Source organism: Manacus candei, unplaced genomic scaffold, assembly GCF_025592945.1.
Source record: "Manacus candei isolate 608988 ecotype Guabito, Panama unplaced genomic scaffold, ASM2559294v1 h1tg000049l, whole genome shotgun sequence".
Taxonomy (NCBI): Eukaryota; Metazoa; Chordata; class Aves; order Passeriformes; family Pipridae; genus Manacus; species Manacus candei.
The window spans coordinates 368,589-380,654 of record NW_026138097.1 but is presented as its reverse complement, the minus strand read 5'-3'; the positions used below and the strand labels follow the sequence as shown (position 1 = coordinate 380,654).

General features: G+C 41.2%; 1 protein-coding gene across 2 annotated transcripts in view; it reads left to right on the top strand.

The window, feature by feature from the left end:
- Positions 1 to 12,066, top strand: part of VOPP1 (VOPP1 WW domain binding protein) — a 64,368-nt gene extending 52,302 nt beyond the window's left edge. For both annotated transcript variants that reach the window (XM_051799441.1, XM_051799442.1), the window contains 3 exons: positions 3,794 to 3,871; positions 5,904 to 6,040; positions 9,759 to 12,066. In XM_051799441.1, coding sequence (XP_051655401.1) covers positions 3,794 to 3,871; positions 5,904 to 6,040; positions 9,759 to 9,940 — 397 coding nt within the window. In that variant the 3' untranslated portion in view covers positions 9,941 to 12,066. The remainder of the gene's footprint in view (positions 1 to 3,793; positions 3,872 to 5,903; positions 6,041 to 9,758) is intronic.

The following is a 12,066-nucleotide window of genomic DNA, read 5'->3' as shown; positions in this document are numbered from 1 at the left end:
GTAGTTTCTTGAGCGGGACTTCTGAGTGCAGAGTTGGTCTGTGTTTTGATTTCCATTTTCAGTGGGCACATATAGCAAAATGAGTTCATTGAGATAACCTCTCTGGGGTGCTTGTAGCGTTAAGCTCTTCTACAAGTTGTTAGACATGCAGATACAGTCCTTTCATTCTACTGAATTATGAAAAGATGTACCTTTTAAATCATACATCACATTGCAGACATTTTTCAAAAGAGGGACTGCTTGGTGAAGTTGTAGATTAGTAGAGCAACTAATGGATTATATCTTATGCTATGTCATGGGTTAACTTTTGATCAATGAAACAAGCATTGCCCTAGAGAAATGCAATTCTTAGGATCATGATGTGTGAAAGAGGGAAATCGGCTTTAGAAAAGTCTCATGTAGGAGATGGGCTCGGACCAGTTTGGGTCGATAGTAAGGTTGTTCTTCTACTGGCATTGGGCACAACAGTCCTTCTCTGTAAAGCAAAACTAAAACACAAGTGTAATTTAAAGAAAATGCAACCAATTCAATAAATATATATTTGTGTGCTTAATCATGTTTTGTGGGTGGTTTTTTTTGTAGTGTTTTTTTGTTTTGGTTTGGGTTTTTTTGTTGTTGTTTTGTTGTTTGTTTTTTTTTTAATGAACCAGGATCCTAATTTTGCTGAGATTTGCTGTCAGGCAGTAAGAGATCAAAGAATGATTATACTTAAGCTTCTATGTTACTCCATTAATAAACTGATTTTATTATTGTTTTTTGCCTGCTAATAAATCCGGCTTTTGCAAGTAAGTTAATTGTTGTGTTATTCGAATTGATATTGTCAGAAGCTGTGTTGTTTTTTCATAGCACATTAAGTCAAGAACAAGAGATCAACAGAGCTTTTGCTGTAACCTGACAGCAGTATCAGCAAATGGGCTGTTTGTTCTTCCAGTCTTTTTTGGTGCGGCAATCAGGTGGTGCAACCTGCTGTTTTGTATCACGGCATTGTCCTTGATTCCAGGCTCCTACCTATGGGTACATGTGTCCATTCTCACAGACACACAAAATAAAGCCGCTGTTTGGTTTTATGGCTAAAAAGTGAAAAAATTACTAGTGTCAGATTTCAAAGGGATTTGCCTCTGAGTTGTGATACAGGTTTACCTTCATAGATCCACCCAGCAAGTACAGTGCTTAGCCTTGGATGAGTTGGCTCAGAAATTGGATTATCAGGAATTGGAGCTTCTCTAAACACGGGCACAATGAGAGACTCCTCCGTCCTTTACATCACTGTTTTCAAACATTTGGAAGTGCAGTCATCTCTGTGGAAGACAAAACTTCTCTTTGATGGCTTGTTTGTTTGCCAGTCAGTGGTCTCAGGAGCTTCATAAACATTCAGCAGTGTAGCATTTCTGACTTCCAGCTGGTACTTTAGCCCTCTTTTGCCAGAATAAAAGCTAAACCAGTGAGACTTTTAAAATGGTGCTGACTCATAAGCCTAGATACTTTAAAGATTAAAAATAAAAAGTAAATTCAAGTACTATGCTTCTCATACAGATGCTCCTTTAATTTTGGTGGTTTAAATGACCGTAATTACACATTTTAAAATAGCTGTTTCCCTTCTCTTCTGGCTCTTGAGAAAACAGATGCAAAATAAGCAATGCAAGGGTTGGGCATGGGAGAGGTGTACGTCCAGCTTCCATGCCCTCTCTGTTTTAGTTTAAATTTTATTACAAGTTAAGCTCTTGGGGCTCTGGGAAATGGTGCATCCCCTCCCTATCCTGTGTATGGTCAGGTGTAGGTGTCTGAACTGACAAAGCTAGTATGAGGAGGCAGAGATAAAGACTGCTAACATCCCTAAAATCCCTCTTTTTATTTTTACCTTAATGGCCTCAAGAAGGGCTTCTAGATTTATGGGTGCTGTTTCTTCTCTGCTTTTCTGACCTGACAAAGTCCTTAGTGTGCAACATCAGCCCAGGGGACAGGTGCCCATCAATGTGGCTGAAATGCTTCAACCAAAAGCATGTTGAAGAGCAAAAGGGTCATGGTAGACTACTGGTTTAACAGAAGGTAGCAGTTTCCAGCCCATTTTGTAAGGGACCTGAATCTGTCCGTGTGTTTGACATATGTCTTGAAAGCTCTTGTTGGGTTGATCCACTGTGGGAGTATGGAGGGATGCTTAATTTCTTGGTCCTGATAGGACTGAAGTTAATGCTAAGTTGCTAAGTCTTATTAGTAGTTTTATGAGGTCTGGTAACTTTGAGTATGAGCAGTTGTTAGGATCCTGGCAAGCTTTAAAGAAGAAAAGTTGGAGATGGTTCGCTTTCAGGTTCAGTGACAGCAAAGTGGATGTCTTCTCTTTTGGTATGAGCAACTTCCTTTGCCTGAGTCTCAAACAGGGTGCCTGAGTCTATTAATAAACCTTGCCATAGTAATCATGTCAGAGCCTCCAGCTTGCTTAAATAAATCCTACTTCTTTGTCATCAGAAGAGTATGTAACTGTTTTCACTTTCAAAACAGCCGATTATGTATCCATAGAGCATCTTCCTCTGGCCCCAGTAAGAGACTGAAGCCTATGTGACGATGTGTTTTGTGAGCGAAGGCTTGTTAATTGAGCATGTAAATGTGTAATTGACTGTACAATTATTCAATTGAAGATTTATAGTTTGCATACAAATATGAGAGCACACTCATGCAGTTAAGCAGATTTTCTAAGATCAGATGCTTAAATAAATATGTGCATTAAGCAAACAGATGTGAACACCCTTGCAAAGACCAGTCCAGCTGTGGTCACCTCCTCTTTTCTTTTGGTATGTGGCTATGATAATCTGCATATTTTCATCCAAGTCTGACACCATAGTTTCTGTGTTACCTTGGTCCTTTTCCCTATGAAACGTGTTTCATTGGTGTGGGAAATGGCAGTTACTATAGAAATTGTTCAGAGGTTGCTGTTAATTTATGTTCTGGCTTTTAGTGAAGTAGTACCTTGTGCTTCCAGTTGTTGGTGTTGTAATACCTTTAATATTTCATATGAAATAGAACCATTTTTAATTTGAAATGTTGGGGGTTTTAGGGGAGAGCCTGGGTTAGTACTGGGAGTTGTTGGCAGTTGCAGTCCAGTGCAACTTCTGAGAAGCAAAAAAGGATGTTAAACTTGCAAGTAACAGTACACTTTGTGTTTATTTGCACTCAGTAGTTTCTGTGCTTGGAAGCTGCTGATTTGCAAAGAATGGATGATCTGCAGTTTTGTCCTGGCAGTTCTTGTCTCTTGCAGTGAATAAAACCCCAGATGTCTGTTTGAGGTCTCCTGTGTTCATTTACTGTGAAAGAAAACACAGTAATACTGCTTTTCTTTATAACATGTCCTTCTTTATATAGAATTGAACACTGCACTGTCTTTTTGAGGTGGTTTGAGATTTGATATATAGGAAGGTAGTTTCAATAACACTCAAAAATTTCCTGAATGGTGAGAGAGCTGTTCCACATATGTGATTGACAACTTCATCCAGCCTAGGGTAATCTGTTCTTGTTCATAGGCCCACAGAATGGTTTGGGTTGGAAGGGACTTTTAAAGATTATCTAGTCCAACTCTCCTACCTGCCCCTCTAGTGGCAAGGGACCTTCAACTAGACCAGTGTGCTCAAAACCGCATCCAACTTGGCCTTGAACATTTTTGGGAGGCTTTGCCTCCCAGACTCATGGCAATGTCATAAATAATGCTTTGGTCAGGGGTGTGAATGATGTCAGGGTTGGGAATGCCATTTTAAGCTGAGTGACAACCACTCCCCTTATGCCCCATCTCTTTATTTCTCTGCAGATGTCGCTCCTATGAGGATTGCTGTGGTTCAAGATGCTGTGTAAGAGCTCTCTCTATCCAGAGACTATGGTATTTTTGGTAAGTCAGGGCATTTGGGAATTTTATGTTTGTCCTTATCTTGTCTTGTTTGTTGGACTTAAATCAGGGTATTGCCAGCCCTAGCATTTTAAAGTACAGTAGTACAAGTATGCGGTAAAGTATACATGTACATAGAAAGGCAATGATTTGGGGTTTTTTCTTATAAAATTCTCCCGATGTCGTGAGAAAACACTGGAAAAGGTTACTCATGTCAGGTTGACCTTTCCTGCTTCTATATCCTGTGGGTTTGTACAGGCAGTGGTCCCATTTTTATCCGAAATTGCTGAATTCTTTATGCCTGTCCTAGCTACTACAAAGCAGCGGTATTCATCCGTTTTTGTTGGGCACTCAGTTTTAAAAGAGGATTGTATGAGGAGGATTGTGCTTTTAGGCAGGGTTTAATATATTCTTGCCAGCTGAATTGAGGCTTCAATTAAAAAGGAAGAGAAGTGCATTTATGTCTATGAGGATTTTACTGGAGATGACAGCAAGGGAAAAGAAGGCAGAAAGATTTGAGCTTGTGAAACCAGCAGCTCCGTAATCTGGATAAAGCTTAAACAAATCACTGTTATATGCATAATGAAAAAATAAGGTAAATTCCTTTTGGAGTGGAATTTAAGAAAGCACCTGAATAAAACCTTCTCATTGTCTCATTGCAGTAGATGGAAAGCAAATAGTCTCCTAGAAAACCTGATTTCAGGCATTTTTATATAGAATTTGAAGTCTGATTAAAAAAATAAAAGCTTTAAAAATTGAAACAAATAAACACTGAAAACCAGAAGCCTGATATATACTATAATACAGAGATTTCCCAAAGCTGACTGTAGGATTTCAGTGTACAATCCTTAGTGATGTAACTGAAGAGCTCTCTATCTCAATCCCTGGGGTGACGTCGTAAATCTCTGTTTTTCTGTTCAGAACAAATCCTTTGCAGGAGTATTGCCAAAGGGGAATGTATTAATATTGGCTCAGGGAAACAGGACCTCCTTCTGCTCTCATTTCTAATGTAGAAACAAGAACAGAGTTTGACCCTTTACATGAAATTTCTCTTGTTGCCATGCTGTGCCACACTCTTCCTCTCAGGCATCTGGGAATTCTCCAGAGGAGATAAGCATGGTGTGTAGGCTTGCCTCTGGCCAACTTCCTTCCCTTCCAAAAAAGCACAGTTGTCATTGTCCAAGGGCCACCAAATAAGAAGACACAGCAAAAGAACCATGTGTATTTAAAAGAGCTTGCATGAGTCACTGGCATGTCTTATAACTCCTCAAGAAAACACAGTGAAAGCCACTGTCAAAAGAACAAAATCTCATGTGCCCTTGCTGCATATTCCTACTTTCACAGCACCAGGGCAAGGGAATGATGAGGACAGTTTAGTTAGGTCAAAAAAGCAACTAAAAGGAGGAGAACTGAAGAAAAATTATGTCCTTTTCCTTCAGAATTTAATGACCCATCTAGGAAGCACAAAGCAAAACTTGTCATCATCGGTGCTGAATGCTTCAGTCTTCTGGCTTGAGCTTAAATGCCAGCTACCGTATTTCCCACAGGAGGTGAAATTACAGTGTTGGGTGGTTTAAGAACATCTAAGAATCTTCTTTTAATGGCAACTGCAGAATAGTATTCCTCTGTCTCCCACAAACCTCCTGACCATCCTAGATGCTGTAAGCCTGAGGCCTGCATCCAAGATGCACAGTTTGAAACTGTACTCATCTGGAATTTCAGTTCAGCATCCTGGTGGCAATGGTCAGGTATGAACATGAACTTTTGAAAAGGTCAAGGGTGTTTTTGTTTCAGATTTGTATTTTACATGACAGAAAACACTGACAATAGTACAAATCACTAAATATGTCCATAATGCATCCATAAGTGCCCCATGTGTGATGCCTCAAATGACAGACCTGCTCTCAAGAGACAACCTATTTAAGAAACCCTGTTAAAAGTTGTAGGCTGATGTAAAGTTTTCAGTGAACAGTCTGGGTTTGAGAGCTACCTGAATGCAGGTGGGTTTTGACTTCTCTCTTTTTTTTTTCCCTAGGTTCCTTTTGATGATGGGAGTTTTGTTCTGTTGCGGGGCTGGTTTCTTTATCCGAAGACGGATGTACCCTCCTCCATTAGTAGAAGAACCTACTTTTAATGTGTCTTACACCAGACAACCAGTCAACACTGCATCAGGTCAGACTGCTCATTATAAAAGTTTCACTAGTTTCTTACATTTGCCAAGGTATTTTAAAAGGGTGGGCTTTTGGGTTTTGGGAACTGTGGGATTCCGACAAGGGATTGCACTTGATTAAACCACGCAGCCACCTCCTGTGATGAGTGATGTCTTCAGCCTTTCAAACAGCATTATTCAGCTGCAGTGTACAGAAGTGGTTTTGAAACCCAAGATCAGAGGACTTCGAGTTCCTTTCTGTTTTGGTTCCTGATTCCTTTATAGCTGTGTATCCATGCATGGAAGGAGGCTAACAAGCTCCCCCTTTGCAGTGTAGACAAAATGATAAGTATCCAAAATCAACAGTACTGTGAAGAAAGAGTTTAGATACAACTGATAACATCTGGCAGAGGTGAAGGAAAGCCTAGCGTTTTCTTTCACAGTCTGGCTGTCTTGCAAGTCTTTTCTTTTTATTTGCCTTCAATGCTCTGTGCTACAGTTTTTCTGTGGCAAAGTGGTCCATCTCCCGTGTTAGTCTGCTTGCTGTCTCTCCAGTCAATACTGCCTGTGAGCATCAGGAGGATCTACGTAGTGAGGGCTCCTCTGACAATACCACTTTCAAAGTTTGTAATTTCTTCCCCTCTGTTAAATAGTTCCAGTTTGGAGAATCCTGCAAAATGTGACTTACCTGTAAGCAGAAGCTGTTTGTGCCTTATTTTAAATGCAGCTCTCTCTGGTTGAAAGACCTTCTGCAGTGCTGAGATTTTATCTGAGTGCACACTCTGGTGCTTTCTTTCTCCCTGCCTCAGCAGGGCCAAACTGAGACATTTTTAACTGCTCTCCACATTGCACAAGTCAGTGCTAAAGTGTGCCAGTGAAAGTACACACACATACACATATGCAGGCGTGCTTGGGACACTGGCACTTTTCCTCCCAGACCATCACGGAAACAAAACTGAGTATTTTGTAATGAGAAGAAGGACCTCTCGGAAAATATGGTGCCTAAAACTTCTCTATCGAAAGTCTTCTGAACTATTACATCTCTGTGCAATACTGTGGCTGCATCAAGACAGCCTCCTTACAAAAGTGTCCTAAACCACCCCCCTCCCCCAGCTTGCTGTGACTATGAGTGTTGTGCAGAAATGCAGCATTTAGGCTCTCACTGCTCCAATGCCAGCTATTACACATCCATGTGCCTTGTGTAGACTTTGGAAATGTTCTTTCTTTATCCTTAAGCGTGGACTTATAGTGCATTCCTCCACCCTCTCTCAGGTCTAAACGGTTAAAGAAGTGTTACAGACGCTTTATTCACCCTCCTTGTTTAAATCCTAAGAGGTTTTTTTTAGAGCTTCCATTCTGCATCTGTTTTTCTCCTTGACTGAACAGAGAGTATTTTTCAGCTGTGGGGAAAGCCAAGCTAACTAAACTGATATTTTTAAGCCTGAAAAATAGCCTTGAGATTATGTGAACAGGGAGTGTCTTTGGCTGGATTGGTAAACACTGGATTTAAATTTAGAGCACTGTTTTACTTTTTCACGATGCTTCATGGAACACAAATCGTGGACAAATATAAAATAAGCACAAGCTCTTTGACCTGTTTATGGCACTTGCTTCCAGACTGTTGTTACTGTTACTTAAAAGCTTTGGGCTCTGAGGTAACCCCATTTTTTTATTTTTTTTTTTTTTTTTTTTTAGTTTTTCTACTAATCTAGGAATATTCAACAGAAAATTTCCAGGTTTGGTAGCAGTAACCAATTCACTGTTGAGGTCGATGGAGCCCTTTAAAACATGGTTCATTGCCAGTCTCCTTCCTTCTCTGCAGTGATAGAAGCAGTGTCTTTTGCCATCCCAGCAGCATCTTCTGCTGGGAGTGCTTTTTCTGTGGGCCTGATTGGGAAAATAAATTGAACACCTCACCCACAAGAAGCAGTTTGCAGATCTGGTGGTATCCCTCACTTCAGTCCTTACCTACGTAGCCCCAAACTGGCAGTTCAGGTGCTGGCAATGGTTATGTCCCTTTATGGTCACTTACCAAATGCTTGCTCAGCTGGTCCCACAAGGACGTTGATATTCAGATGTTATTTTCTTCTGCGTTTAATGAACCGAAAGATTGGTGTCCACACTTCCCTCCCCTCTCTCCCGCCACAGATTCAATAATACATGTACATTTTAATGCAAACGGTTATTTTCCTAAAGAGCAAGCTGCAGAAAGCTACCTCAACCTCTCCAGTTTCCTATAAGCATGGAAATGAGCAAGCCAGAGCTGGGCAGGATTTAACTGTCCATTTAATCAAAAATGCTTAAGAAAAAGGCTACAGAAGAGGGTAATAGCCCAAATTGTGGAGAGGTAAGATTCAGCTCCTGGCTTTTGGACAGGTAAGAGCCCAGCCTGGCTCTCCTGCAGCCATGAACTTATGCTATAAATGGATGCAGAGCAGGGGCTTCTTCTCGTTACTGCAGCAAAGTAGGGAGGCTGTGGAGCAGCTCTCTTCACTCAGACAGGCAAAAGGAAAAACTATTGTGATGGTGTGTTAAAAATTACTGTGTTAAGAAGGAAATAGCTTCATTCTTGATCTGCTTTCTATCCTCTTTCTTCCTGAGTGTCCAAACACAGCTCCTTTGGCAGACACCTCAGGCTCTGGGACAGTTTGTGTCCATGTTCCCTATCTGATTTTAATATTGTAATAACATGTTTGGGGATTTGGCATGTAGCTCTTTCCTGAATGCTTGAGGTTGTAGGAATGCTTAAAGAAGCCTGTATTCCTTCTGTGGCAATACTGAGTCCAAGGTCACAGAAAGGAATGATTGAGGGGGAGATCCCTTAGAGGCTGTGTCATTTTAGGAAACACAGATTAGCATCAAAAGAAGAGAACTTGTTGGTCAGGCATGATCTTTTTTTCTCAGTCCATCTTTATTTAAGTAGACAGGGAGAAAGAGAGGAAAACTAATTTACTTCTTAAGATAGAGACAGTCTGTGAATTCAATTGCATTAGGTCATCTTCACCCCCCACTGTGATATCTGAGGAGGGTTACACACCACCTTGGTTCCTAATGGCAGCAGTCTCTGTTACTCCTCATGTGTCATAGCCAAGGAATTTTGTGTTTGATCATACATTTCCTTTCCATGTCCCTGCAGGCTCAGACGTCATTTCTTAAATTTAATCTGTGCAAAACAATCTTGTCCCATTGTGTTAGCCAGCTGTAACTGGCTTCAACTTGGCCTCTTGCTTCCAAGCTGTATCATGCCTAGAAGGGAAATTATCTATTTGAGATGCACTCTGGCTTATCAGCAGATCCAGTACACCACAAAATAATCTGTGAAGTCCTTTTGTAAGACTTGACACCTGAGTCAGGGCCACAGTAGAAACTCCTTTGTCCATCTGGGATCCTACACCTCTCCTCTCTGCAGACATAGTAGCTTTTCTGTCAGTGGAAATGAACAGGGATTGCTGTTTTCCCTTTCAGATGGGAGTTGCTTGGACTAGCGGTGCCCTTTGTTTCACTAAGTGATTTCCATTGAATGCAAAATTGAAACTTTTTGGTGATATCTGAAGAAGTGAATGTAGTCCTGCAAGGCTGGGTTTTCTCTGGAAGGGAGAAAGATAGCTCCTTGTCTTTACTCTGTTGAACACTTTGAAAAAACTTGAATTTGTCCAGATGCGCAGAGCACAGGCCCTGGGAGACCACAGCCTGATGTCACTGCTGTTGTTGATACCTTTTCTCTCCTTTTCTTTCTTTCAGGGTCACAACAGCCTGGAGTGCCGTATTACACAGATCCAGGTGGACCTGTGATGAATCCCATGGCTATGGCTTTCCACGTCCAGCCCAATTCCCCACAAGGAAACCCGGTTTATCCACCCCCACCTTCCTACTGCAACACACCACCTCCCCCATACGAGCAGGTGGTGAAATCCTCCACGTGAGGACTCTGGCTCTCTAACCTGACTGTGTGAGAAGAAGGTGCAATTGCAAAATGACCAAGATGGAGGGCATCTGCCCTTTTGAACATTTGCTAGTTCTCCAAGTCCTCTCTCCCTCCCTTCCCTGCACCTTTCCTCATTAAAGTTATTTGCAAAGGGGGTGATTTTTAATTTTTTTTTCTTTTGTTTTTAGTAGAAGTGGATTTTTTCTTTGTCTTCAAAATGAGAGAAGTTGTCTTTGTAATGCTTTTAATGGAAACCTATATTTAAAACCTGTATGTCTTTCTCTTTATTTATTGTTCATTTTAATCATGGTTTTAATTGCATTGTGGCACGTTACTGATAGCAGTTCTTTCTGCAGCCCCAGAGTGATGCACCCTCCTAAGACCCCACAGCAGAAATGCCCTCATCTAAGGGAAATGACAGAGAAAGAGGGTAGAAGTGGGTAGGGCAATGCTTTTATCAGAAATTGTGACGACCGTAGTTTTCTTTTATGATTTTTTCTTGTACAGTTTGGTTCTGATGTATAACAGAAAGATGTTGCAATAGAAGTTGCTGTGACTAGAGTACCAGCATTGGTTGAGCCATGGCAGGGGCTCTGCCAAGTGCCCTAGAAAAGAGGGAGTCGTTACTTTAAATGATGCATCCAAACAGTGAAGGACTGGGACTTGAGTGTTTCTTGTCCATCACCTGGACTCTGCCTGTGTGATTGGCATCCTTACTCACCTTGTTTTGCCAGCAGTGAGATTGTATGAAACAGATAACCTAAATGTTTGTGGTGAGAGGGAGGTGTCATAACTTCAGAGCTACTTGTGCCTCCTGACAGAACGGGTAGAAATGCTGAAATCTGTCAGTTTTCTTCCCTAAATTGGAAAATATTTACAGTAAGACCAGATGGGAGCATAGTTACAGGTTTACTCCCTTTGATGTTGATGGGAGTTTAGTCCCAGAGACATAGTAGCTTTCATTATAGTCTTACTGCTGCCACAAAACGTACCAAGTGGAGCTGTCATCTTCAGGTGACATATCTGTAAATCTGCTCTCTTCTCTAGGTTCTGGCAAATAATAACTTTTAGGGACAGGTGCTTAATAGCATTATTTGACCTGATGCACAGATGGTTTGACTTTCAGTGGCTCAGCTGTTCATGTGTTTTGTTGTGAGTGCTCATGGCCAACTCTGAGTGACCACAGGTGAACAGCTTCAAGTAAACACAGAGCCCCTTTAGCTGTCAGAGCTCTTACACCCCTCTATGTCTAGCAAAAATGTGAAGCTGCTCTGAAACATGACTATGTACTAATGGGACCTTCTCCCTTTGTGCATATTCAGAGTCGTGCAACTGAAGAGTGACCAAAAAAAAGATGCTATTGCCTTCTGCTGCTGAAGGACCTGCAAAAACAGAGTTAGGAGTCCAGTGTGGACCTTTGGGTACCCAGTAAAAGCTTACTCACTGCCAATACACAGACTGCTCCTGTGTCACACCAGCTGGGGCACAGAGATCACCAGCGTGGTTTGGAGTAATGTGAAGACCTGTGTTGCACAGGGAGCCGAAGCTTTATGGTGGCATTGTTACATAAGCAAGTGGTTTGTGAGAACTTGTTTCTAGGTGTCAAGCTGAATTTGCAGAGCATCTCTTTTATTGCGAATATGAGTGTCTTAGCAGAAAAACTTCTAAGGGCCGCTGTTCCTAAAAGCTGCTGGTGGAGTTAGTGGCCATCTGGAGCAGAGCTAGGTTTGGAGGAGTACATTCCTGCATACCTGGGTGAACCTGGAACTAAGGCTTTCCCTTACTGTACTTCCGTGTGTGCAGTCAAGGCTTGATAGACACGTAAGATAACAAAAAAGTAAATTTTCTATATGAATACTAGTTCCATCTGCACACCACAACTGTATATATTTTCTAAATTAGTGTGCATTTGAAGTGTAAAGCTGTGTATGTCACTGAGTATGGTTATGTATACAAGACGATTTTTTAAAAGCAAATCCAACCTTTTTCTGTTAATAGAAATGACAACAGACCTCATGTTAGTAGACAGATGTTGTTAAGTCCTTTTATATTATGAAATGTATCTATGACAGCTGGCATTGTCCTGGACACATTGAATAGAAGCCTTTGTACATTGAAATTCAA